Source organism: Agelaius phoeniceus, chromosome 24 (assembly GCF_051311805.1).
Source record: "Agelaius phoeniceus isolate bAgePho1 chromosome 24, bAgePho1.hap1, whole genome shotgun sequence".
NCBI classification, from domain to species: domain Eukaryota; kingdom Metazoa; phylum Chordata; class Aves; order Passeriformes; family Icteridae; genus Agelaius; species Agelaius phoeniceus.
Genome location: NC_135288.1, coordinates 2,194,398 through 2,222,348, shown reverse-complemented (window position 1 = coordinate 2,222,348; position 27,951 = coordinate 2,194,398). Strand labels below are relative to the sequence as shown.

The 27,951-nt window shown below is 57.5% G+C and overlaps 1 protein-coding gene across 2 annotated transcripts; it reads right to left on the bottom strand.

Annotated features, from left to right (window-relative positions):
* Positions 1-177: 177 nt before the first annotated feature.
* On the bottom strand, positions 178-27,091 carry ATP13A2 (ATPase cation transporting 13A2). 2 transcript variants are annotated; one of them, XM_077190205.1, is made up of 29 exons: positions 27,034-27,091; positions 20,644-20,717; positions 19,637-19,804; positions 18,490-18,548; positions 17,651-17,759; positions 17,483-17,565; positions 16,523-16,600; positions 15,957-16,026; positions 15,121-15,255; positions 14,879-14,945; positions 12,921-13,052; positions 11,439-11,594; positions 11,237-11,347; positions 11,071-11,117; positions 10,796-10,984; positions 9,988-10,194; positions 9,173-9,292; positions 8,944-9,100; positions 8,292-8,412; positions 7,974-8,098; positions 7,210-7,370; positions 6,042-6,152; positions 5,441-5,520; positions 4,670-4,822; positions 4,283-4,379; positions 3,532-3,755; positions 2,718-2,869; positions 2,090-2,262; positions 178-1,980 (listed from the first exon to the last, which is right to left on the bottom strand). In XM_077190205.1, the coding sequence occupies exons 1-29, from the start codon at positions 27,041-27,043 to the stop codon at positions 1,810-1,812; spliced, it is 3,540 nt and encodes a 1,179-aa protein (XP_077046320.1). In that variant the 5' UTR covers positions 27,044-27,091; the 3' UTR covers positions 178-1,809. The 2 variants fall into 2 exon arrangements, with proteins under 2 accessions (XP_077046320.1, XP_054503867.2); XM_054647892.2 differs by having other exon boundaries at positions 17,483-17,562.
* Between the last annotated feature and the right edge of the window lie 860 nt (positions 27,092-27,951).

The following is a 27,951-nucleotide window of genomic DNA, read 5'->3' as shown; positions in this document are numbered from 1 at the left end:
CCTGGCTCCAGGCCCTGCTTTCGAGCATCGAGCCGAGTGTTTCCCAGCCTGCCTGGGAACGAGGTGACCCCAAAACCTCCTCCTGCTCCACTGAGTATCCATCCTGAGTGTCCATCCAAGGGATACTCACCCGTGCCACCCCAAACCCACCCCCAGCAGGCAGCACAGACGAACAGCCAAGAAAATAAGTGTTAATTTATTGGACAAGACCCGTGACAGCCCCGTCCGGAGCCCGCGAGCGGCGCCGTCGCCTTCCCGACGGGGAAGAGTTAAAAAATAGAGAATTTGTGGGGTCTGTAATGCTACAGAGGTCCCATCCCCAAGCAGAGGTGCTCTGCCCGAGCATTCCGAGCGGAGAAGGGGCCCAGGTGCTGGGGATGGAGCAGCAGCCTCGGCAAGCTGGGAACGGGGACTGTAAACTCCCTACACATCTAGAGAGGACTGGGGCTTCACAGTGACACAGCTGGGGGTGCTGGGGCATCAGGGACCCCCTTCCTGGCGGTGCTGGGGACATCAGGGACCCCCTTCCTGGTGGCCTGGGCAGGCCAAGAGAGGCCCAACTGGCCCCAGTGGCCAGCATGGGAGTGGGGGGAGTCCTGCAGGAAGAGCCATGCTCAATCTTCCTCCTCCTCTTCCTCCTCCTCTGGAACTTCTTGCCCGTTCCTCCTCCACCTCCTGCTCCTCTGGGTTGCGGCCATGGGATCAGTGTGGCCATGGGATCAAGGTGGCCATGGGATCAGCATGGCCATAGGATAAATGTGGCCAGGGAGTCAGTGTGGCCATGGGATCAGCGTGGCCATGGGATCAGCGTGGCCATGGGATCAAGGTGGCCATGGGATCAGCATGGCCATGGGATCAGCGTGGCCAGGGGATCAGCGTGGCCATGGGATCAAGGTGGCCAGGAGATCAGCGTGGCCATGGGATCAGCATGGCTGTGGGCTCAGCGTGGCCATGGGATCAGCGTGGCCATGGGATCAGCGTGGCTGTGGGCTCAGTGTGGCCACAGGATCAGCATGGCTGTGGGCTCAGTGTGGCCAGGGATTCAGTGTGGCCATGGGATTGGCATGGCCACAGGATCAGCATGGCCGTGGGATCAGCATGGCCATAGGATAAATGTGGCCAGGGAGTCAGTGTGGCCATGGGATCAGCGTGGCCATGGGATCAGCGTGGCCATGGGATCAGCATGGCCGTGGGATCAGCATGGCCATAGGATAAATGTGGCCAGGGATTCAGTGTGGCCATGGGATCAGCATGGCTGTGGGAGCAGTGGGGCTGTGGGCTCAATGTGGCCATGGGATCACCCATGGCTGTGGGATCAGGGTGGCCAGGGATCAGTGCGGCCACAGGATCAGCATGGCCATGGGATCAGCATGGCTGTGGGATCAGTCTGGCCATGGGATCAGTCTGGCCATGGGATCAGTGTGGCCACAGGATAAGTGTGGCCATGGGATCAGGGTGGCTGTGGGCTCAGTGTGGCCTTGGGATCACCATGGCTGTGGGATCAGGGTGGCCACAGGGTCACCATGGCTGTGGGATCAGGGTAGCTGTGGGCTCAATGTGGCCATGGGATCACCATGGCTGTGGGCTCAGGTGTGGCTGTGGGCTCAGGGTGGCCATGGGATCACCATGGCTGTGGGCTCAGGTGTGGCTGTGGGCTCAGGGTGGCCATGGGATCACCGTGCCCACGAGATCACTGTGGGATTCCCATCTGCGATGCTGAGGGATCCCGCCCGCTGCATCCCTGCTTTTTCCGGGATAAATAAATAAAGGAAGTGTCCGAGGGCTGGGGCAGAGGCACAGCTGGCACTGCTATCTCATGGCCAGGGACATCCTGGGTGTGGCAAACAGGGGCTGGTCCAGGGGTGGCCAGGCCGGCTGCTGCTGGCTCAGCTCCTTCTCCAGCCTCTTGAAAAGCTTCTTGGAGGCTTTTTTCCGGCGCAGCCATCGGAAGCAGCCGAGCAAGCCGTGATCCAGGGCAGTCTGGGGCCAGAGCAGGAGGGAAACGGGGTTGGGGGAGGACAGGAGAGCCCCGTGCCCACCTGGGGAAGCTCCACGGGGATGCCCTGTCCCAAAGCCCCCCCTGACCCACCTCCAGCACGAAGGCAGCAAAGAAGTTGAGGGCGGCGATGCCCAAGAGGAGCAGCTTGAAATTGAAATCCTCGATGTGCTGGAGCTTCAGCAGGGATTTGGGGAAGCCCAGCGGGTACAGGGTCAGCCAGATCATCAGGCCAAAGAGCAGGATGAGGACGAGCAGGAAGAGCACTGGGGGCGAGAGGGGGCAGGGTGAGGGGCAGGGGAGGGAGGGCTGGTGGCTCTTGGTGTCCCTATGGGTGTCCCTATGGGTGCCCCGGTGTCTGCCCCATGGGTGTCTTGTGGGTGTCCCTGTGGGTGTCTCCATGGGTGTTCTCGTGGGTGTCCCCAGCGTGTCCCCATGGGTGCCCTGGGTGTCCCCCTGGGTGTCCCCATAGGTGCCCTGTGGGTGCCCTGTGGGGGGTGTCCCCGTGGGTGCCCTGTGGGTGTCCCCGTGGGTATCCCCTTGGGCGTCCCTGTGTGTCCCCCTGGGTGTCCCTGTGGGTGCCCTGGGTGTCCCCCTGGGTGTCCCCGTGGGTGCCCTGTGGGTGTCCTGTGGGTGTCCCCGTGGGTGTCCTGTGGGTGTCCCCGTGGGTATCCCCATGGGTGCCCTGTGGATGTCCCCGTGGGTGTCCCCGTGTCCTCACCGTTGGTGTAGAGTGGCTCCCGGAAGGGGTAGCCCTTGGACATGGCCACGGCCAGGATGAGGTACTGGAAGCCGGTGACACAGAACAGGACGGTGTTCTCGTAGTTGGGCAGGTTCTGGGGCGCTGTCACCGTGCTGTTCAGGGGCACATACCTGGGCCAGGGGACAGGGGACAGGGTCAGCAGAGAGGCCAAGGGGGGCTGGGCACCACCCCTCGTTCTCCATCAGTTACAATTTCGGGAAGAGCAGGGGCAGCTCCAACCTCTATTCTGGGACCAGGGATAGATCCCTTGGGAATGGGAGCTGGGCCAGGGGGGGTTTGGGTTGGAGATCAGGAAAGGCTCTTCCCCAGAGGGTGCTGGGCACTGCCCAGGCTCCCCAGGGAATGGTCCCAGCCCTGGGGCTGCCAGAGCTCCAGGACAGGCTGGGATTGTTGGGGTGTCTGGGCAGGGCCAGGGGTTTGACCAAATGATCCCTTTCAGCTGAGGGTATTCCAAGGTTCCCTGTCTGCTGCCAGATCCCAAATCCCAGGACACACCCTGGGCTCTGCCACAACCTCAGTGCTGTCCCCATCACCAAACCCTCAGGAAACCAGGGCAGGTTCAAGTGCAATATTGGGAAAGATTTCCTCATGGGAAGGGCTGCAAAGCACTGGAACAGCCTGTCCAGGGGAGAATGGAATCACCACCCCTGGAAGTGTCCAAAAACCCCATGGACCTGGCACTTGGGGTTTAGTGGCAAACAGGGGCTGGCAGTTGAACTCAATGACCTTTTCCAACCCTGAATCCCACGATTCCCGGATCTGGGGCCCTCACCAGCTCTGTGAGACGGTGATGAAGTAGCTGAGGACCTGCACGGTGATGAGCAGGGCTGTCTGCAGCAGGAGGCTGCCCAGCACCAGCCCGCTGATCAGGGCTCCCTGCGGCCGCCGCACGCCCAGCGCCGGCGCCGGCCCCGTGCGCCCCATCAGCACGGCCACCGTGGTGGTGATCACCAGGTCGAAGAACAGGAACTGGAAATCACTCAGGTTGGTGTTGATCTGAGGAGGAGGGAAGGGACAGGCTCAGACCCAGTGGAGCTGATGCCTCAGGGTTTTAGTTTTTATATTTTCCGCATATTTGTGACCCTGCAGTTCTTTAGTGTGTAACTCCAAACCCCACAGGCAGTGCCAGCTGCTGTTCTCCCATTTGGGGCAGACACAACAATTCCTCTCCAATTCCTCAAGGACACCTCACTGCCTCAGGCCCCGAGAGATTACACAAAAAGGAGCTGGGCAGAGCAAACTTGGGGTAAATGACTTCATTAGCTGAAGCTGTAATTGGAGGATTAACCCCCAATATGCAAATGGACCAAAGTTATAAAAGCGTGAAAACCCGTGAGCCGTGGTCCATTTTTGGGTGTGGCCCCTGGGGGGGTTTGTCTGCCCGAAATGTACCTGAGGGCCCTTCAATAAATACACCTGCTTTTTATTCCATTAATTTTCTCTGGCTCTGTTTTTAGGCAGCCCCAAAAGGCATCGGTGCCCCAGGAATTCTGAGAAAAGCAGGGATTCGGGGTGGGACTCACGGTGTAGAGCAGGAGCACGGACACGAACTGGACCAGGCTGTACAGGGCCATGTACTTGAAGACCCCGAAGGAGGTGACCAAGGAGCACCGGCCCTCCCTGGTGGGGGGAAAACGGCGTCACCAAACGGGCACCCAATGGTCAGCAATGGGCACCCTAAACCAGTAACGAAAAGCCCCGAACCAGTAAAAACCAGTAACCCCAAATCCCCTCCCAGCCCCCCCAGTTCCCCCCAATCCCTCCCATTTTGTCCCAGTCCCCTCCCAGGTCCCTCCCAGTCCCTCCCAGTCTAACCACCGGCCAGCCCTCCCCGGAGGGATTGGGCGGCACTCCCGGGATTCCCCCGCATTCCCGGGATTCCCCCACATTCCCGGGATTCCCCCGCTCACCGGATGACCCTGGGCACACACTCGATGGTGGCCACGCGGGAGGTGAAGGGCGAGGCCACCGACGCCTCGGCCTCGGACAGGGAGATGCCGACGTCGGCCGCCCGCAGCGCCCCGCAGTCATTGGCACCGTCCCCGCACATCCCCACGCAGTAACTGCGGGAAAGGGAATGGGCAAGGGAGCCCAGATTCCTCAGGGAATACAGGAAAGGAGCCCCACATTCCTCAGGGAAACACAGGTAAGGGACCCCACATTCCTCAGGGAATAAGGAAAGGGATCCCACATTCCTCAGGGAATATAGCAAAGGGAGCCCACATTCGTCAGGGAATGGGGAAGGGAGCCAACGTTCCTCAGAGAATGGGAAAGGGATGCCACATTCCTCGGGGAATGCAGGAAAGGAACCCCACATTCCTCAGGGGAACACAGGTAAGGGACTCCACATTGCTCAGGGAATATAGCAAATGGACCCCCATAGTCCTCATGGAATACAGGAAAGGGACCCCCCACATTCCTCAGGGAATGGGGAAGGGACCCCAGATTCCTCAGGGACTGGGGAAGGGAGCCCACATTCCTCAGGGAATGGGGAAGGGACACAAGATTCCTCAGGGAATGGGGAAAATCCCTGGCTCAGCCCAGAGAAGCTGTGGATACCCCATTCCAGGCTGGACCTGGTCAAGTGTCCCTGCCCACGGCATGGGTGCCACCAGGTGATGTTTGAGGTGTCTCCTGACACTGCCCACCCCAAATTCCAGGATCCAGCCCCTGGGCCTTACTTGAGCTCCTGCAGGCTGCACACCAGCTGGGTCTTCTGCTCGGGCAGCATGCGGGCAAACACGGTGGCCCGGAGCAGGATCTGCCAACAGGGAGGATCCATCAGTATTCCCAGGGGACAGGGAACTGGGAATGTCCAGCTGGGAACTGGGAATGTCCAGTAGGGCACGGGAATGTCCAGCAGGGAACTGGTAATGTCCAGCTGGACACTGGGAATGTCCAACAGGGAAATGGGAATGTCCAGCTGGGAACCAGGAATGTTCAACTGGGCGGAGAACTGTGAATGTCCAGCAGGGAACTGGGAATGTCCAGCAGGGAACTGGCAATGTCCCTAGGAATCACAGGAAGCTCTGGTTTGGAGCTGTGGGGCCACAGTGGGAAACCCCGAAGAGGTCAAAAGTTGGAAGGTTTCCAGTGGCACTGGAAGGTTCCCAGCCCACTGGAAGGTTCCCAAGGCACTGGAAGGTTCCCAGTGGCACTGGAGGGTTCCCCAAGGCACTGGAGGGTTCCCCGAGGCACTGGAGGGTTCCCCAAGGCACTGGAAGGTTCCCCAAGGCACTGGAGGGTTCCCCAAGGCCCCTGGGGGCTCCCTGCCTGACTCACCCTGGGCAGCAGCTCGGAGAAGTGCTCGCAGACCACCTGGAAGGATTTCCCGTTGAGGGCGAAGTGGCAGTGCCGGGGTGGGAGGGAGGAGCCGTCCCGCTGCTGCAGGCCCTGCCAGGAAACAGCTCCAGCTCCAGCCCCAGTCCCTGCAGGGGCCCCGGGCCAAGCCAGGACCCGCCTGGAACAGCAGGGAATGGCTCCCCAAAATCCCAGTTCCCAGTGGGGCTGTTTGGGGTACAAGGCTGGGCTGACCCAGCCCTTCCACACCCAGCTTGGAGCAGTGGGAATGACTCCCCAAAATCCCAATTCCCAGTGGGGCTGTTTGGGGTGCAGGGCTGGGCTGAACCAGCCCTTCCACACCCAGCTTGGAGCAGTGGGAATGGCTCCCAAAATCCCAATTCCCAGTAGGGCTGTTTGGGGTGCAGGGCTGGGCTGACTGAGATCTCCATGCCAGACCTGGAGCAGTGGGAAAGGCTCCCTGAAATCCCAATTCCAGGCACACCAGTGGGGCTGTTTGGGGGGCAGCCCAGCCCTCCACGCCCAGCTGGGAGCAGGATCTGGCAGCACCCATGGGGAGGTTGTTTGGAGCTGCCATTCCAGCCTGGATCCCTGGGTGTGCTCCAGGGAAAGGCAGGAGCAGCTGAACATCTCCTGAAGGATGGGTTTATGAGGAGCAGGATCACGGCCTTAATTGCCTCCAAGGATAATGATGATGGAAAACCCCTTCCAATCCCTGGGAGGGCTCAGGGCCAGGCTGGAGCACCCTGGGATGGTGGAAGGTGTCCCTGCCCATGAAATGGGACAAGCTTTGAGGTCCTTTCCAACCCAACCCATTCTGAGATTCCAGGATTGCGGAGAAAGCCGGATTTGAGGGACTCCATTTCTTAGATATTAGGAAGAAATTCCTCCCTGTGAGGGTGGGGAGGCCCTGGCTAAGGGTGCCCAGAGCAGCTGTGGCTGCCCCTGGATCCCTGGAAGTGTCCAAGGTCAGGCTGGAGAGGGCTTGGAGCACCCTGGGATGATGGAAATTGTCCCTCCCCGTGGGATGGGATGAGCTCTAAGGTGCCTCCAACCCAAACCACACTGAAATTCTGTGATTCCACAAAAAACCAAGCCCTGCAGGGTGCCTGGGCAGTTTGAGCTCCCAAAAGGTGTCCTGGGCTCTCACCTCGGGCTGCTCCTCTCCTTGGGAATGCTCAGCCAGGACGAACTTGAGGGCAGCGGGTTTGTCGTGGCCGGGCGGCGAGGCCGTGACGAAGATCACGCCCTCCCTGGGCTCCACCATGCGGCACCCCCGCGCCACGTTCATGGCTGTCAGCATGTTGTCCCCTGCCAGGGACATGTGGGCCATCAGCAAGGAGGTTTTGGGAGGTCCAGGCCAAGAGGAGCAGCTCCAAGCTGCCGTGTCCCCTCTCCCGGCCACCGCAGCCATGTGGTGGCTTCGCTTCCCTCTTCTTTCCTGCAAAACCTCCCGCCTGCCCTGCCCCAAAAAATGTGGGTTCAACCCCTGTTCTCCTGCCTGGAAAACACCCAGAGGTGACCCTACACCCCCTGCATTAGGCATGGAATGTGGGATTTCAAACACAGAAATATTTAGGGGATGGACAGCAGAACAATGAGTTCTTCCACCCAAAACACGTCCATGCCCTGAGCCTTGCAGTGGATCGTGCATCCCGAGGGCAGGGATGCACAGAGCCAGGAGCCAGGAGTGCTCGTGGTGCCCCCACAGCTGCTCCAGGCACAGATTCCTGCTGGGGGTCATGCTGGGGTTCCTGGTGGGATCCCTGGGGTGGAATTCCTGGTGGGGGTTCCTGGGGTGGAATTCCTGGGGTGGGGTTCCTGGTGGGAAAGCCCTTTCCCCCTGCACACTGCCCAGGACTGTCTGTGTGCCGTCCCTCCCCGAGCCCCGTGTGCTGCTCCCTCCAGGGTCACCTGTCACCATGACGGGGCGGATGTTGGCGCTCCTCAGCAGCTGGATCACCGGGGCAGACTCCGGCTTCAGGACATTCTTCATGACCAGGAACCCCAAGAAGTTCAGGCCACTCTCCACGGAGTCCCTGGTGGGAGACAAGGAGCCTTTCATCACCTCCATAACCAGCACAGATGATCAAGGGGTGTGAGCAGCTAAAATCCATCTGGGAACCAGCCAGGAATTCCTTCCATATGGATTAGGGATGAATTCCTTGCAGGGCATCCCAGGAAATGCCAGGAGAGAGTGAGGAGATGGAGAGAGGGAGAGCTGGCACCGACCTGGGGAGCTGCAGGGCCTCCTCAAAGGTGGCCACCGTGCCAAGGGCTTTGCAGGCCAGAGCCAGGACCCGGAACCCGTCGGTGGTGTAGTGCCGGAGCATCTGGGAGAAATCCGGGGGCACTGGAAAAGCACCAGAACAGCTCCTGAGGGAGCCTGGAGATCCCATCCTGGGCTGGGGGAAGCTCTCCCCACCCCATAGAGCCTGGAGATCCCATACTGGGCTGGGGGAAGCTCTCCCCACCCCATAGAGCCTGGAGATCCCATCCTGGGCTGCGGGAAGCTCTCCCCACCCCAAGGAGCCTGGAGATCCTATACTGAGCTGGAGAAAACTCTCCCCTCCCCAAGGAGCCTGGAGATTCCATACTGGACTGAGGGAAGCCCCCAACCCCATAGAATCTGGAGATGCCATACTGGGCTGGGGGAAGCTCTCCCCACCCCAAGGAGCCTGGAGATCCCTGCATGGGCTGGAGGAAGCCCCCAGCCCCATTCCCCATCTTCTGGCTCCTGTTTCCTTTCCCTCCTGTGGCTGGAGCCACCCCAAAGCCTTTGGGAGCTGCCCCACAGCATTCCTGAGGACAATTCCCTGGGGGATGAGCCTCAGGAATGCAGCCAGCGGGACTGGGGGGGGTGAGCCCACCTCCCAGTACCAACCAGTTTCCTTCCTGCACAGACTGGCCACCATCTCCGGGGCGCCCTTGACGTAGGCGTGGGCCGAGGCCTCCCCGGGCAGCTTGACCAGGACACTCATCCTCTGGAGGGAGGAGGAGAACGGGAAACGCCGCAGGATCCCCAGGGGGGCCTGGTGCCTCTGTGGAGAGTGGGTGGGATCAGGGCCTTCCTCCAGGAGGCAGGAGGGTGGGGAGCTGTTCCATGGGGTTACCCTGTCCCGAGGTTGCTCCTCCTCTGGCGGAGGTTTCACCACGGCCAAGACCTTCATCTCAAACTGCTGGAACGCCGGGAGCTCCCCTTCCTCCTCCTCCTCCTCCATCATCTCCAGGCGCTGAAATCAAGAGGGCAAAACCCTGATGAGCTCATCCACCCACAGAGGGTCCAGAACTGTTGAGATTCCCAACGCCTCCCTCTCCAGCCCTGCAGCCCCCATTGTGGGAATCTACAAAATTAGAGGGTTTTGGGAAAGCTGCAAAAGGCAGGCTTTAGAGGCAGTGGAACTGTGATTAGAGCTAAGCAGCAGCCATGAGATATGTCAGCAGAAAAATTATTTAAACTGCAGAAAAGCAAGGACAAATAGAACAATGATCTGTGTATTAATGCTTTGTCAGAACGCTTGTCTAGAATAACTCTCTAAACTACAGAAAAGTTTATCTAGCAAGATATTAGGAAGGTTGAAGCTTAATAATGGAGCTCTGTATGTTGTGTTTTAAAGCTTACAAGTAGGTATTGTATTTGAAACAAGCAAGCATTGTTTTAACCACAGGTACATGTGCTTATAGTGATTGGATAGAACTACTGTCAATATGCTTTTGCTTTGTGTGATTGGTCAAAAAACTTATAAAGTAAGTTGTAACATTAAGTTCTTGGTCTGCTGCCTGGGATGTGAGCTGCTGGCACCTTCCCATTGTCATAACCATGTAATGAGGCTGATGCTGAAAAATAAAACAGCTCAAGGCAGTTCCACAGCAGCCCCGTCCCGTTCGTGATTTGCTCACAGCCCCCGGCCGGCGACACCCGCCTCACCCAGCCGGTGGATTCCAGCATTTTGATGTCCACGGGGTCCCCGACGAGCTGTCCCCGCAGCGGTGACACGGCGTGGCAGGTGGCCAGGGCGTAGAGCAGGGCGCCGGCGGGCAGGCAGCGGGGCTCGTGCACGATGGGCAGGAAGCGCTGCTGCTCCAGGGGCACCACGCCCCACACGTCCAGCCCCTCCTGGGTCAGCGTCCCGGTCTGCGGGCACAGCGCGGTGGGTCTGGGCAGCCCTGGCACCCACCCTGCCCACCTGCCTCTGTAGCAGACCCCATAGAGCTTGGGAAAGCTCCATGGAGGATTGAGACTTAGCAGTAGGAACTGCTGAATCATGGTAAGACAGCAAAATACGCTCCTGTTTCTGACCCCCCGCCCCTTAGCCTTATCTTTGTAACCTCATAGGCCACTACACCTAACCCTTACTATTGGACAAGTTTGGATCCCCCTACACCCTATGAAAAGGGGCTGTTTTATCCCATTCGACAGAAGAAGAGCTGTCGCTGGACCCTTCACAGTTTCCCCAATAAACCATCGCTGTGGAACACCAGGACCTCTCCTCTCTCGCGTCTGCTGCAGCCTCAGCCAAGGGCACCCTAGCAAGCCAGCAAAGAGCTGAGATCTAAGAGAGCTGATAATCTCTAAAGAGCTGACAATCACCAAGCCTGCTAAAGGGCAGCCTGCGGCACGGCCCCGAGCTAACTGGGCATTCAGGCACTCTGTCTCCCAGAGGGACTGGGCTCCCGGACCATCCTTGCACCGCTTGATAATAAGATCAAGACCGAGGCTTTATGACACTCCTCACCTTGTCGAAGCACACCAGGCGGATCTTCCCGCACAGATTGATCCGTGGGGGGCTGATGCAGAAGATTCCCTGTTTTTTCAGCCGGTTCTGGGCGTAGATGGTGCCCACGGTCATGGCGGCCGGCAGCGCTGGCGGCACGATGACGGTGACCAGGTCCAGGGCGCGGATGATGATTTGGCCCACCGGGACCTGGGAGGGGAGGAGGAGGAACAGGGCTGGGCATCCCTCCCCTGATGGATCCCTGCAGGCTCTCCCACTCGCTCCACCAGCCCTACCTGGTTCCTGATCAGGATGAGGATGCTGTACAAGGTGCCGATGAGAGCTGTGCAGGGGGAGAAGGGGCTCGGTGACAAAGCAGGGCACAGCGGGGAGCTGGAATGGAATTCCATCCATTCCAAGGAATCTGGCTGCTCCAGGATGCGCCTCCACACCCAGACCTACCCAGGATGGCGAGGAACAGAACAAACTTCACAGCATCCTTGTAGAACTTGAAGCTCACAGGTTTGGGGTAGAGGATGGAGCTGATGAGGTCCCCCTTGGCTGTGCAGAACCCTGCGGGACAGGCAGGAGGTCACCATGGCACCGCTCCCAAGGGCACGGATTTAACCTGGGATTCATCCTGGATTATCCCCCATGCCCTCACCTGTGCGGGTGACCACGGCCAGCACCTCCCCGCCCACGTAGGCCTTGGCCTGGATGATCTGTGTCCCGCAGAACAGCGTGTGCCGCCGGTGCTCCTCGGGGCAGTACGCGGCTCCGCCCGCCGGCAGCGGCGTCTTCATCACCGGCACGCTCTCCCCTGCCCAGAACATTCCAGGGGGGGACTGTCACCCCAGGGGGGTCAGGGGCCAGCCAGGGACACTGGTGGGGACACTGGTGGGACAGGGACACTGGTGGGATGGGGACACTGCTGGGACGGGGACACTGCTGGGACAGGGACACTGCTGGGACACTGCTGAGACAGGGACACTGCTGGGGACAGGGACACTGCTGGGACAGGGACACTGCTGGGGACAGGGACACTGCTGGGGACAGGGACACTGCTGGGACACTGCTGGGGACAGGGACACTGCTGGGGACAGGGACACTGCTGGGACACTGCTGGGGACAGGGACACTGCTGGGACAGGGACACTGCTGGGACAGGGACACTGCTGGGGACACTGCTGGGACAAGGACACTGCTGGGGCGGGGACACTGCTGGGACCCCCTCCAGCTTCAGGCCCCAAAAAGTATAAACAAAATGAGCTGGGGGGCAGCAAACTGGGGGTAAATGACTTCATCACCTGAAGCTGTAATTGGAGCATGAACCCCTGATATGCAAATGGAGTTAAAAATTTATAATTGTCTGAAAAACTTGTGACCATTGTCCATTGTGGGTGTAGCCTCAGAGGTTTCTGACTGCCTGTCAGAACTCAGTGCATCCCTCTGGGTGTCCAGAGCTGCCCAGGACCCCGTCAGGGGGCTCAGAGACCCTGGCACACAGCCCAGAGCACCTGGGGATTTGATTTTGACCCTTGGAGCAAGTTGCCAACTTTGTATGAGGACATGAAAGTCACACAGGTTTGAATGGTGTAATAACAAAATGATCACAGGGTGAAAATGTAGATTTTAGGATTTTTGGTATGGGGGTTATGGGAACAAGACGGAGGAATCTGGGTGTGTCCAGCCTTTCTCCTTCTTCTTGTTCTCCATTTTCTGCAGTGATGTTGGCACTTTGGGATTGGTTTAGAGTAGAAGTGCACTGTCTAACACAGGTGATAGGTATTGGGAATTAAGTGTCAATATGTTATATGTAGTTTGTAGTATAAAAGGACAACACAAAGAGTGCCTGTGGCTGCCTTGCTGAGCAGATCTTGGCTGGGCAGAAAGAAAATTTTATAGATAAGAATTAATAAACAACTTCAAGACCGAAAAGTGAGGAGTCCAGACTCGTTCTGCAGTTGCACGGGCTGAAACAGAGACACCCTGCACATCTCAGGGCAGCAATTATCAACAGCAATTATCAACCCGAGAACTGCCCAAGGTGTATCCATGGAAGGCCTTCAATAAACACCCACTTTATCCTCCTAGCCCCGTGTGGCCCCTGAGCAGGCAGGCACCCGGTGTGCAGGGAGGGCTCTCACCGGTCAGCAGGCTCTCGTTGACCATGCACTCCCCGCTCAGCAGCGCCGCGTCGCACGGCAGCAGCGCCCCGGCCGCCGGCAGCCGGATGCAGTCCCCAGGCACCAGCTCTGCCGAGCTGACCACCAGCTCCTCTGGAAAACAATGCTGCTCAGGGCCTGGGGAACGGGGCACTCATCTCCTGACACCTGGAGAACCCTCTCAGGGACTGGGGAATTGGGGCACTCATCTCCAGAAACCTGGAGAAGCTGCTCAGGGCCTGGGGAACAGGGCACTCATCTCCAGAAACCTGGAAAACCCTCTCAGGGCCTGGGGAATTGGGGCACTCATCTCCAGAAACCTGGAGAAGCTGCTCAGGGATTGGGGAATGGGGCACTCATCTCCTGACACCTGGAGAACCTGCTCAGGGCCTGGGGAACGGGGCACTCATCTCCTGACACCTGGAGAACCTGCTCAGGGTGTGGGGAACGGGGCATTCATCTCCTGAAACCTGGAGAACCCACTCAGGGCCTGGGGAATGGGGCATTCATCTCCAGAAACCTGGAGAACCCTCTCAGGGACTGGGGAACGGGGCACTCATCTCCAGAAACCTGGAGAACCCCCTCAGGGCCTGGGGAATGGGGCACTCATCTCCATAAACCTGGAGAACCCCCTCAGGGTGTGGGGAATGGGGCACTCATCTCCAGAAACCTGGAGAACCCCCTCAGGGTGTGGGGAACAGGGCATTCATCTCCTGACACCTGGAGAACCCCCTCAGGGTGTGGGGAATTGGGGCATTCGTCTCCAGGCACCTGGAGAACCCCTCAGGGCCTGGGGAACAGGGGCACTCATTTCCAGGCACCAGGGAAGGAATCCCCGTGGGATAAGGCAGCAAACAGGAAGGGGTTAATTCCCTGGAGGTGGTAAATTGAGATCCAGGCCTGGGGAGAGCTGCTCCAGACCAGAATTCCCAGCAGGGAGGTGCCAGGGCTGGGGAGAGCTGATCCAGACCAGAATTCCCAGCAGGGAGGTGCCAGGCCTGGGGAGAGCTGCTCCAGACCAGAATTCCCAGCCACCCTGAGCACTGGGAATGGCACAAACACCTGTGGACAGCCAGGGTTTGGGCTGTGTGACAAACGGAACCACCAGGGGAACCCCAGGGATTCCCAGCACCAGGAAGAGCAGGAGGAAATGGGCTGCTGGGAGAGGGCAGGGATTCATGGGGGGATTATCCTTGTAATCAATTTCTCTCTCTCTTTCCCTGAAATTCCCTGTTAAATTAAATCCATATTGGCTTTGGAATATGGTCTTGTCTGCATCTTCATTTGGGCAGAGGTACCTTTCACTAATTGGACCCCAAAATTATTCCAGTGTCTCATAAGATTATTCCTGTGTATCCCAGCATTATTCTCATCTATAATAACGTCATTCCCATGTATAATAACATTATTCCCATATATCATAACATTATTTCTATGTATCCCAACATTATTCCTGTGTATCCCAGCATTATTCCTGTGTATCCCAATACTATTCCCACATATCCCAATATTACTCTGGTGTTTCATAACATTATTCACGTGTATAATAGCATTATTCCCATATCTCATAACATTAATCCCATATATCATAAGGTTATTCCCATATATCACAATATTATTCCCATATATCACAACATTATTCCTGTGTATCCCAACACTATTCCTGCACATCCCAACATTACTCTGGTGTCTCATAACATCATTCCCATGTATAATAACATTATTCCTGTGTATCCCAACATTATTCCCATGCATCCCAACATTATTCCCACACATCCCAACATTACTCTGGTGTCTCATAATGTTATTCCCATGTACAATAACATTATTCTGGTGTGTCCCAACATCATTCCCACCTATCCCAACACTACTTTGGTGCAGAACCAGGATCCCAAAGGACACATCATCCCAACCACCATCCCAAAAATCCTCCCTCTCACCTCCTCCAGGCCGCCGGACCCGGACCCCCACAGACATCCTGGCCATGTTCCGCAGTGTGGTGCTTTGCTGGGAGGGAGGCAGTGGTCAGAATCCACCCAAAACACGGGAAAACATCCCTAAAAACGGCCTGGGGGGCTTGGAAGCAGGGATGGAGGACAGGGAGAGCTGGGAGAGGGCTGTCCCCACCCGAAGCAGGGCTGTTCCGTGGGGCTGTGGCCCCAGAGGAGCTGTCCCCACCCACCTTGCGCGTCTCGTAGAGGGACAGCCCCAGCGAGAAGGTGGAGATGAGGAAGATGCAGGCGGCGTAGTAGTAATAGGCATCACACACCCACAGCACCATGCTGAGCACTTGGAACAGGTAGAAGGGGTTGAGCACCTGCAACAAGGAGAAAAAACAGCTCTGGGAGCTCACTGGGAGACCTCCTTGGGGTGGGAGAACCTTCCCCAGCCCATCATGGGATTTCCAGGGTCCTGGAAATGGGGCAGAGCTTCCCCCAGCCCAGTATGGGATTTCCAGGATCCTGGAAATGGGGGAGAGCTTCCCCCAGCCCAGATTTCCAGGTTCTGTGGAAATGAGGAGAGTTTCCTCCAGCCCAGAATAGAATCTCCAGGCTCCTGGAAGTGGGGAAAACTTCCTCCATCCCATTATGGGATTTCCAGGCTCCTGGAAGTGGGAAGAGCTTCCCCCAGCCCAGTATGGGATTTCCAGGTGGCAGGAATTTCTCCAGGCTCCTTGGAGGAGGAAAGGCTTCCTCCAGCCCATTGTGAGCCTTCCAGGCTCCTGGATGCAGAGGAGAACCCAGCCCTTCCCAGGGGCTGGCAGCCCCCAAACCCTCCATCCTCCTGGAATTCCCTATGGATGCTGCTCCCAAGGATGCTCAATCACCTCCACAATCCCTGAGGGCTGCTCCTGAGTGCACCCAGAGGGTCAGGAAGGGTCCCCTCCACGGCTCTGCCTTCTCCCCAAATCCTCTCCTCCCTTCCCAAGGGCCGGGAAGCTCTTCCAGAGAGGGACAGGGAGCAGGGGAGGGATCTGTCCTGGGAAAATCCGCTTGGGAAGCCCAGCCAGGAACCCACCTCCTCCACCAGGAGCCTGGCGTAGGACTTGACGGGCACCTCGATGAGGTTGGGGCCATAGATCTTCCTCCTGAGGGGGGGAAGGACAGTGAGGGAATTTTATCCTTGGGAAAGGAGAGGGAAGGAATTTTATCCTTGGGAAAGGAGAGAGAGGGAACTTTATCCTTGGGAAAGGAAAGGGAAGGAGTTTTATCCTTGGGAAAGGAGAGGGAAAGAGTTCTATCCTTGGGAAAAGAGGGAAGGAGTTTTATCTTTGGGAAAGGGAAGGAATTTTAACTTTGGGAAAAGAGAGGGAAGGAATTTCATCCTTGGGAAAGGAGAATTTGATCCTTGAGAAAAGAGTGGGAAGGTACTTTATCCCTGGGAAAAGAAAGGGAAAGAATTTCTTCCTTGGGAAAAGCCGCATTTCCAGCCCAAGGGCCCCTTGTGCTGCCCAGACCCCCAGGAGGAGCTGGGTTATGCAGAGAAGCCAATCCCAGTAATTCCATCCCGCCCAGCACTTTGGGGTCTGAGGCTCCAGGATTTCCTGTTCCCTGGAAAAGCCCCAGGAAGCTGCCAGCCCCCACCTGGCACCGTGCTCCTGCTGGTCCAGCCCGGCCTGGCACAGGTGCAGCTCTGCGCAGCTCCAGCCCTCGTCCAGGACGCTGGGCAGCAAAGAAAAACAGGGAGAGAGTCAGACCCAGCGGGGAGGGCGGAACAAACAGCACAGCCAAGGGCTCGGGACAAACCCACCCCTTTGGAAAGGGAAAGTGCCCTTTTCCTTGGCCTCTCTGCAGCCCACGGCTGCCAAGGGAAGGCAACAAAAGGGGCACAGTCCGAGAGCTGGGAGCGTCCAGCCCTGCCAAACCACCCCGGCCAGTTCCCCATGTCCGGGAGCACCCAGAGGGCACCAGGGATGGCTCCCGAGGCTGGGGAGTGCTGAGGGTGATGCCTCAGGGTTTGAGCTTTTGTATTTTCCACGTATTTGTGACCCTGCAGTTCTTTAGTGTGTAACTCCAAACCCCACAGGCAGTGCCAGGTGCTGTTCTCCCGTTTGGGGAAGACACAACAATTCCTCTCCAGGCCTGGCAGTCAAGGACACCTCACTGCCTCAGGCCCCCAGAGATTAAACAAAAGGGAGCTGGGGGAGCAAACTTGGGGTGAATGGCTTCATTAGCTGAAGCTGTAATTGGAGGATTAACCCCCAATATGCAAATGGACCAAAGTTATCAAAGTGTGAAGTGAGCCTTGGTCGATTTTTGGGAGTAGCCCCAAGGGGGCTCCTGACTGCCCAAAGTGCCTCAACTGAAGGCCTTCAAAAATCAATAAAAGTGATTTTATTCCCTTGATTTGGCCTGGCCTCTGTTTTTAGGGAGCCCCAAAAAGGTACCAAGGGACAGGCAGTGCTGGGGATGCCATGGGCAGGAGGGAGCTGGGAATGCTGGGATCCAGGAGGATCCTGAGGGAGCTCAGGGAGCCGGGAATGCCGGGATCCAGGAGGATCCTGAGGGAGCTGAGGGAGCAGGAATGCCGGGCTCTGGCAGTACCTGACCCTGCAGAAGGCCTGCCGCCGCTCCAGCCACACGTAGCGCATTCCCTGGAACAGGTAATACCTCAGGAGGTTCTTCTGCTGGAAAGGGATGGGAAAACGAGCCGTGAGTGGGGTGTCCAGGGACAGGGAGAGGGCCTGGGGGTGGGGAAGGTGCCGGTGTCACCTCGTCCTTGTCATGCAGCCGCACGGTGTCACGGCTCTCCTCCTCGTCCGGCACCGCCACGGCCACGCTGCTCCTGCGCTCCGGCTGGGCCCCGGGGTGCTGCTCCAGGCTGTGGGGGAACTGGGCTCAGCCTGGCCTGTCACCCTCCCTCAGGGACACCCGGGCTCAGCCTGGCCTGCCACCCTCCCTTGGGGACACCTGGGCTCAGCCTGGCCTGTCACCCTCCCTCAGGGACACCCGGGCTCAGCCTGGCCTGCCACCCTCCCTCAGGGACACCCGGGCTCAGCCTGGCCTGTCAGCCCTGGCCTATCACCCTCCATCAGGGACATCAGGGCTCAGCCACCTTCCCTCGGGGACATCGGGGCTCACCCTGGCCTGCCACCCTCCCTCAGGGACATCGGGGTTCAGCCATGGCCTGCCACCCTCCCTCAGGGCCAAGGGACACCCAGGCTCAGCCTGGCCTGCCACCCTCCCTTGGGGACACCAGGGCTCGTCAGCCATCCCTTGGGGACACCCAGGCTTAGCCCTGGCCTGCCACCCTCCCTGGGGGACATCGGGGCTCAACCACCCTCCCTCAGGGACACCCAGGCTTAGCCCTGGCCTGCCAGCCTCCCTCAGGGACATCGGGGCTCAGCCATGGCCTGCCAGCCTCCCTCAGGGCCAGGGGACACCTGGGCTCACCCTGGCCTGTCACCCTCCCTCAGGGACACCCAGGCTCAGTCACCCTCCCTCAGGGACACTGGGGGCTCAGTCACCCTCCCTCGGGGACACTGGGGCTCAGTCACCCTCCCCAGGGCCAGGAGTGGCTCCGGACCCCTCAGGGACAGAGCCTGGCTCACCTGGCCTCGCCCAGCGGCTCCGTCAGCACCTTGGTGGTGAAGCACTGCCCAAAACGGTCCTGAAACACAGGGATGGGGGACTGGGAATGCCCGGAGTGTTCCCAGCTCCTTCCAGAACCCAGGAAGGCCCTGGCCACCCATCCCAGGTAGGGGATGAGGTTTGGGGACAATGAAGAGAAGTTCCAGGCTGGGCAGGCTGGGATGGAAGGGGGAAACGTGGAGTTATTTTAGGAATAATAATGATTCCTGGAATGGGACAATTCTAGGAATTATAATGATAATAAATTCCTGGAATAATCTGGTGCTTGAGGAGAGGAGATGCCAGACACAGGCAGGAGGACAAGTAAAGAGAACATTTACAGGGTCTTGTTGGGAACTTGGGGCAGAGACCAACCCTGGATCTACAGAATCCACCCCCTGATCCATAGAATCCAACTCCCAATCCACAGAGCCCAAACCCAGACTCATAAAACCCAACCCTGTATCCACAGAACCCAAACCTGGATCCACAGAATCCAATCCCAGACCCAAGAGGATCCAACCCCAGACCCACGGAATCCAATTCCCGATCCACAGAATCCAACCCCAGACCCACAGAATCCAACTCTGGATCCACAGAATCCAGCCTGGACCCACAGAATCCAACCCCACACCAACAGAATCCAATCTCAGATCCACAAATCCACCCCCTGAGCCACAAAATCTAACTTCCAATCCACAGAATCAACCCAGGATCCACAAAATCTAACCTCAGATCCACAGAATCCAACCCCAGACCCACAGAATCAACCCTGGATCCACAGAATCCAACCCGGATCCACAGAATCCAAATCCATACCCACAGAATCCAACCCCGGATCCACAGCATCCAACCCCAGCCACAGAATCCGACCTCAGACCCACAGAATCTAGCTCCCAATCCACACAATCCAACCCCAGACCCACAGAATCCAACTCCCAATCCACAGAATCCAACTCCCAATCCACAGAATCAACCATGGATCTGCAGAATCCAACCTCAAACCTACAGAATTCAACCTCAGACCCACAGAACCCCACCCCAGACCCAGAGAATCCAATCCAGACTCCCAGAACCCCACCCCAGAATCACTCCCAGACTGCCAGGCTGGGATCCCATGGGACTCACCCTGATGATGACCCAGTCTGCCTGGCCCAGGGCGCAGGGCTGGCACTTGGCCTGCACCTCCAGGCTGGGCTTCCAGTGGAAGAGCAGCAGGAGCAGCCCCGCGCTCAGCACGGAGCCTGCGTGGCACAGCAGCACCCGCCAGGGCCGGCGCTGGTAGCCCGTCACCTCCTGGGGAGAGGGGAACGCTGGGGATCAACGGGGATCAACGGGGATCAGTCACTGGGGATCACTGGGAATCAGTGGGGATCGAGCACTGGGAATCAATCACTGGGAATCAATCTTTGGGGAAATCACTGGGGATTGATCACTGGGGATCAACCACTGGGGATTACTGGGAATAGATCACTGGGGATCACTGGGAATCAATCACTGCGGATCAATCACTGGGAATCACTGGGAATCAATCACTGGGAATAACTGGGAATAGACCACTGAGGACCAATCACTGGGGACCACTGGGAATCAATCACCGGGGATCAATCTCTGGGGATCACTGGGGATCAACCACTGGGGATCAGCCACTGGGGATTACTGGGAATTGATCACTGGGGAATCAATCACTGGGGATCAATCACTGGGAATCGACCACTGGGGATCACTGGGAATCGACCACTGGGGATCAATCTCTGGGGAATAACTGGGAATGGATCACTGGGGATCAAACACTGGGGAATCAAACACTGGGGATTACTGGGAATTGATCACTGGGAATCAATCACTGAGAATCAATCACTGGGGATAACCAGGAATCACTGGGAATCAATCATTGGGAATCACCAGGAATCAATCACCAGGAATCACTGGGAATCACTGGGAATCAATCACCTGCACTCGGCTGCTCAGACATAAAATCAGCTAAAATCGATTATCAACCATCAAACCCTCAACTCCCAAAATCCTGGCATGACCGAGCCCCAGGCAGGGAAAACCAAGGGGCTGGAAAAGCAGCACCTGGAGGTGTGGGAAGCCCCGGGATGGGTGTGGGAGACCCCCCAGGCCGGACCTACCATGTGGGCCGGGTCGGTGTCCGGCTGCAGCGTCCCGTAGCCCGGGCGCGGGGCCCCCAGCAGCCGGCTGCTGTCTGCAAATCCACCAGAAACACGGAGAAGGGTCAGCAGAGGGGCTGGTCAGCCCTGGGGCTGTGCTCCCGGCGATGCCAGCCCCGGGAGGAGGTGGTGGCTCCTGGCCCATCCAGCTGGGATCGCTGCCCCCTCATCCTCCCGGGCACGTGACGGTCACGGGGACGACGCCGGAGCAGCCCCGGGATTTCTGGCGTTATCCCAGGAGCTCCGTGGGCACGGGAAGGGAGCAGGGCTGGGCCGGAGCCAGGCCAGCTCTCCCTGCCACTTTTCCAGCTTGTTTGCTCCTTGTTTGCTCCCTGGGTTTGTTCTTAGCCGCCAAAAAATTGGCATTTCCCAGTTTTAACCATGCTCCAATTCCTGTCAGGCTCTGCTGCACCCCAAAGCCCAGCCTTGGAAATTGGGATTAGGAATCATCCCTGGGATCCTCCCAGGTGGGATCTCAACCATCCTCTGTGCCTGAAGCTGAACCTGCTCATTCCCTAAATCCAGGATGGATCACAAGTCACTGATCCTGCTCATTCCCTAAATCCAGGATGGATCACAAATCACTGGACCTGCTCATTCCCTAAATCCAGGATGGATCACAAATCACTGAGCCTGCTTATTCCCCAAATCCAGGATGGATCACAAATCACTGGACCTGCTCATTCCCTAAATCCCAGATGGATCACAAATCACTGAGCCTGCTCATTCCCCAAATCCAGGATGGATCACAAGTCACTGAACCTGCTCATTCCCTAAATCCAGGATGGATCACAAGTCACTGAGCCTGCTCATTCCCTAAATCCAGGATGGATTATGATCACAGCATTCGCAAGGCTGGGATCTCAGAGCAGCAGTGGGGAGGCAACACGTGGCACAAGCACGGAGCTGGGAGCTGTTCCCACTCCTGGAACACGTGGATATTTCCTGCCTGAGCCAGGGTTGGGTTTCCAGGAGGGCACAGAGACCAGCTCAAGGATTTACACTGGAAAAACCGCCCCGGCTGGATTCCTGCTGCTCCCTGCCCACCCCAAAGCTCCTCTGCAGGGGAGAGAAGCCATTCATTAAAACCATTCCCTGGCTTTGGTGATCTTGGTGGGGGGGATCCATCTCCAGCTCCAGCAGCTGGTGCTGCCCCACGGGATAAATTTGGAGGGCGGGAATTGGGGGATGAGCCTGAGGGACGGTTCAGTAAAACAAAAGCTGTCTCAGGAGCCAAGAAAAGGAAGGGAGGGGTCAGCTGTCCCCAGTGCCAGCCTCAAATCCTGCAAAAAGCAGAATTCCAGCTGCAGGGACACCGGGAGTGCTGCCCTTCCCAAGGGCAGGACAAAGGACAGGGCGGGGGGGTCATGCACAAGGACTTTTCCCGGTATCTGCAGGAGGCGGGGAAAGCATCCAACATCCAAATCAGCCCAGTTCCCTTCCCAGAGCCCCTGGGCAATGGGAAACCCCGGCCTGCCCCTCTCCTGAACGGAACTATCCCGGCTTTTCTTGATCCTAAAGCAACAAATCCTTGGGAGGAACCAAGCGGCTGCGCACAGCCCCGTGCCGGGGGATTCCAGCCCCGTCCCCGCTGAATTCCTCCCCTCCCGCTCCCATCCCGGCTGTTCCCAAAGCTCGGCAGGTGAGGAGAAGCCCCGGCTCAGACTCACCCCGCCTCATCCTGCCGGGAGCGCCCGCGGAGCCGCTCCCGGTACGGGGGGGATCGGCCGGGAAGGGGTCGGGAAGGATGGGATCGGGATGGGACGGATCGGCTGAGATGGGATGGGTCAGGATGGGATCGGGAAGGGTGGGATCGGCCGGGCTGGGATCAGTCAGGATGGGCTCGGGATGGGATCGGCCGGGCTGGGATCAGTCAGGATGGGCTCGGGATGGGATCGGCCGGGCTGGGACCGGCGGCGCCGCCATCCCCGCTGCCCCCGCGGCCGTGGCCGGGCAGGTCCCGAGCGGAGCGGCCGCGCTGCCGCCGCAATCCCGGCACCGAGGCCACTCCTTGTCGGCAAACACGGCGCGGGGGCTCCTGGATGTCCCTTCTCCGCCTCCGCATCCCGGGAATTTCCCCGGAGCCCTGCACAGAGCTCCGCTCTCTGCTTCCCTCTCCGCCGCTAAATCAGGGATTAGGAGGAGGATAAGGGCCAGGAGAGGCTGGAATCCCGGAGAGGGGTCAGGATGCACCGGCCCGGCTGCTCCGGGGAAGATGGGAGCCAAGATCCCGCGCTGATGATGGATGTGCACGGCCAAAATCCCACCTGGCCTTCCCTGCAGCTCTCTGGCTCCGAGACCAGGCCCCGCCCTGTCCTCTCGGGTGGAAATTTGGGAAGAGGCTGCTCTGGATGCTCCCACAGCCGCTGCACATCCTGGCAGGGGGGTGAACCCTTGGACTCCAGAGCACAGAGCAGGAAGCCAGGATGGGATCGGGATCCAAGGCCTGGCTGGGGATCAGCTGGGAATGCCAGGATTTGGATCCGAGTCACAGCCCCTCCCCAGAGGAGCTGCACATGGAAAACAGACGGATGCTGCTCCTGGAGACTTCTCCATCAGCTTCCCTGGGCAGCCCTGGCCCTTCCCTCCCTTTCAGGAAGCAAACAAACCCCAAGGGGGCCTGGAGACCTCCTGCTGCTCCCATGGTTCCTGCTGGATGGTGTCTGGGCAGCACCATCCGTCTGTCCATCCATCCATGCCTCCATCCATCCATCCATCCATCCATCCATCCATCCATCCATCATCCATCCATCCATGCCTCCATCCATCCATCCATGCCTCCATCCATCCATCCATGCCTCCATCCATGCCTCCATCCATCCATGCCTCCATCCATCCATCCATGCCTCCATCCATCCATCATCCATCCATCCATGCCTCCATCCATCCATCCATGCCTCCATCCATGCCTCCATGCCTCCATGCCTCCATCCATCCATCCATCCATCCATCCATCCATCCATCCATCATCCATCCATCCATGCCTCCATCCATCCATCCATGCCTCCATCCATCCATCATCCATCCATCCATGCCTCCATCCATGCCTCCATCCATGCCTCCATCCATCCATCCATCCAGGCTGGAAGCTGCCCAGTATCAGGAAGCTCCATCCAAGGAAGTTCCTGTTCCAACCACTGAGGTTGATGGGATGGGGTTGGCAAGGCCAACTCAGGGAGATGGGGACATGGAAAATCAGGATAAAGCAAAATCTGGGAAAGAGAGACAACGTAAGGAAGTGTTTGGGTCATGGAGGGTGAGACTGAACCCAGGAGGATCTTCCAGAGCCTTCGGCTCCGGGATGGGAGATCCCATGGCCGAGGGCAGGGTCGGGCTGAGATCCTGGTGATTCTCCTGCCCTTCCCGTGGATCCCATACACCAATCCCTGCTGGACAGGGACGTGCTGCCCTTCCCATGGATCCCACAGGAACTGATCCAATCTGGACAGGGATGTGGGGCCCTTCCCATGGATCCCACACACCAATCCCTGCTGGAGAGGGACGTGCTGCCCTTCCCATGGATCCCACACACCAATCCCAGCTGGACAGGGATGTGGGGCCCTTCCCATGGATCCCACACACCAATCCCAGCTGGACAGGGATGTGGGGCCCTTCCCATGGATCCCACACATTGATCCCATGCCGCCAGAGCAAACCCATCTGACCAGGCGGTCTCATCCTCCTGGAAAAACAGCCCAAGGCTGGAAGAACGAAGGCTGAGACGGGTCTGATCCAAGGTGGGGATGTGGAAAAGCAGGACTGGGACTTCCCAGTGCTAGGAAATCCATGCTCAGGCATCAAACCCTTGAGACAGCTGAGGAGCAAATTCCTGGGAATTCCCAGCAGCCCCAGGTTCAACTGCACCGGTTGTGGTTTGGGTTTTTGGAGAGCTCCTCTGTGAGGAGCGGGGCTGTGCCACGTGCCAGTGAGATTCCAGCATTCCAACCCTTCTGGCACATGGGGATCCTCCCTGGCACCCAAACCCAGCTGCCAGTCTGGAGAGAAGTGCCAGGAACATCCCAGTTTGGGGAACACCGCGGTGTGAGCAGGAAAACAGCGGGTTCACACCCCAACCCCACATTTCCCCCAATTCTGGGTAAATGAGGGCTCCTCCCCCCTTAGGAAGAGGGGCTGCACTTCTGGCATTCCCAATGGGAAGTGAGGAACTGGGGGGGAACATCTCCAGCAACCCTTAAATCAGGAACTCAGGGAGAAAAGGGCGAGCTTGGACCCCCAGGTGCTGCTCGGCTGCGGATTGGGATTGGGATTGGGATTGGGGTGGGCGAGGGGGATCCCAGGGGATCTGAGTGGGATCACCAAGGGATGGAACTCCCAGAGCACCCAGGGACGTCCCCCCTGCCCTTCCCTGTCCCGCTGCTCTGCCTGGAGGAAATGTCCCAGCAGGAACGGGGCAGGAAAGGAGCGAAGGTCGCTCGGCAGCGCCGCTCCCGCATTCCCGGGAACGGGAATCCCGGCCGGGAGCCCTGGAAGGATCCGGAACCCCGGGTGCCCTTTCCCACCCTGCACCAGGTTCTGTTGTTCATCCATGATAAAAACCCTGGGATCACTCTGGGATGGGATCCGAGGGGCGATGGCTCCTTCCAACTCCAAACCCCAGCTCGTTCTCCACGATCCCCACGGCAGAGGGACGGGAGCGTTCCCGAATTCTGGGTGGGATCCACCCACGGGAAACGGCTCTGGGAGGGCCGAGGGGATCCGGGGTGGGGTTTGGGGGGTTTGGGGCCTGGGGAAATTGGGTTTTGGAGAGTTTGAGGGGTTTGGGAGGCACTTGGGGTTTGAAGGATTCAGATGGTTTGGGGTTTGAGGGGTTTGGAGTTTGAGGGGTTTGGAGTCTGGGATTTGGAGGATCTGGAGGGTTTGGGGTTTGAAGGCTTTGGAGATTTGGGGTTTGGAGGGTTAGGAGGGGTTGGGGGTTTTGGGGTTTGGAGAGTTTGGGGTTTGAGAGGTTTGGGGGTTTTGGAGTTTAGAGGGTTTTGGGAATTTGGGGTTTGGTGAGTTTGGGATTTGAAGGATTTGGATGATTTGGGGTTTGGAAATTTTGGGGGGTAGGAGGGGTTGGGGAGTTGGGGATTTGGACATTTTAGGGCTTGAGGGGTTTGGGATTTGGAGATTTGGGGGTTTCGTGAGTTTGGGGTTTGGAGGGTTTGGAGGATTTTGGGGGTTTAGGAGGGGTTTGGGGTTTAGAGGGTTATGGGGGCTTGCGGTCTGGAGGGTTTGGGGGATTTGGAGAGTTTGGGGTTTGGAGCACCCCACAGCCCTGCCCACAATTCCTTCCCCTCGGATCCATGGCTGCGCTCCCAGGGCCGGAATTCCCGAGGGATGCGGAGCCAGGAGGTGCCAGGATGGGAGAGGGGCCGGGAAAGAAAGTGGGATAACAATGGGAAATAAAGTGAAATAAAATACGGAAACAAAGCCAAATAAAAAGGGAAGTGAAGCAAAACAAAAAGGGAAGTGGAGCTCAATAAAGCGAAATAAAAGAGAAACGGAACAAAATAAAAAAGCAAAATAAAGTGAAATAAAAGAGAAATAGAATTTAAAAAGTGAAATAAGCAAAAGATAAAAAGCAAAATTGGAGTAAAAAAATTAAAATGAAAAAACAAAATAAAGGAAAATAATAAAGAAAAATGAAGTGAAAAAGTGAAAAAACAAAGCAAAGGAAAAAGCAAAATAAAGCAGAGCAAAAAAGCAGAAAAGCAAAGCTAGGAAACAAAACTACAGCAAAATAATGATGCCAAATGTAAAATTAAAAAGTGAAAGTAAAAAAACAAGCCACAAAAGAAAGCAAGACAAGGAAGCAAAAAAGCAAAATAAAATTAAGTCAAATAAAGCAGAATAATAAAGAGAATTAAAGCAAAATTAAAACTGCAGAATTTAAAAAAAATGGTAACAGAATAAAGCAAAATTTAAAAAATAAATAAAGCATAATGAGGGAAATTTGAAAAGCAAAATTTTAGAAGGCAAAATAATAAAGCGAAATCAATGGGAATAAATGGAAACACATGGGAATAAATAGGAATAAACGGGAATAAATGGGAACACATAGGAATAAATGGGGATAAACGGGGATAAATGGGGATAAACGGGAATAAACGGGAATAAATGGGAATAAATGGCAGTGGAGCCTCGCGGGTCCCGCCCCCCCGGGCTGGGCTGGAGCGGCCCCGGGAGCCCCCGGCGGCGCTTTGGGGTTCGGGGGGCTCCGGGCACGCGGGGGGGTCCCGGTCCCTGACCCCCACCCCTCATCCCTTTCCCGATCCCGATCCCATTCCCCGATCCCGATCCCGATCCCATTCCCGGATCCCGGTCCCGGTCCCGGTGCCGGTTCCTGACCTGAGCTCATGGTGCGGCCCCGCGGCCCCGCGCGCCGCCGGAAAGGGCGGGGCCGGAACGGCGGGGGACGCTGGGAATTGGAGTCCGCACCCCAAAAATGGGGTGTGGCACCCCCGGGGATGCTGGGAAATGGAGTCCGCACCCCAAAACAGGTGTGGAACCCCAGGGGATGCTGGGAATTGGAGTCCGCACCCCCCAAAACAGGTGTGGAACCCCGGGGGATGCTGGGAATTGGAGTCTGCACCCCAAAAATAGGGTGTGGCACCCCCGGGGATGCTGGGAATTGGAGTCTGCACACCAAACCCGGGGTGTGGCACCCCAGGAGCGGCGTCCCTGTGACCCTGCAGCAGCTGCATCCCATTTCTGGGAGGTTTGAGCAATTCAGACCAAAATTGTGAATTCACCAGCAAAGCTGGAGCTGCTCCTTTCCCTCAGCCCCAGGAGCTGCTCCAAACATCCCAATCTGGAGAAAGCTGCCGGTAAAAATAGCAGGGAAAAAAAGAAGATCCACCTCTAAAAAATCCCATTTTCCTGGGATTTGGAGAAGAAATCAGGAATACCAACCAGGGTCCCACAGGGTTGGGAAGAGAACACCTCGCTCCTGATGGAACTGGAGGCAAAAATATCAGACACAAGAAGGTCCACCCCTAAAAACAATTCCCATTTTCTTAGGATTTGGACTAAAAATCAGAAATACAAACCAGGGTCCCATGGGGTGGGAAGAGAACACCTTGTTCCTGGTGGATTTGGAGGTAAAAAAATGCTTTTGTTTAGGAGAAAAGAGGAAGATTTACCCCTAAAAAATCCCATTTTCCTGGGACTTGGAGTAGAACTCAGGAATACAAACCAGGGTCTCATGGGGTGGGAAGAGAACACCTTGTTCCTGGTGGATCTGGGATCTGGAGGTAAAAATATCAG

Excerpts from the sequence above, each read along its gene's own strand:
- ATP13A2 (XM_077190205.1), bottom strand. Across the intron at positions 18,549-19,636 it reads CAGACTGGGTCATCATCAGG|GACCGTTTTGGGCAGTGCTT; the intron begins GTGAGTCCCATG and ends CCTGTGTTTCAG. Across the intron at positions 8,413-8,943 it reads TCTGTGCAGGAAGGAAACTG|TGCCCCCGGATTTCTCCCAG; the intron begins GTTGGTACTGGG and ends GTGCTTTTCCAG.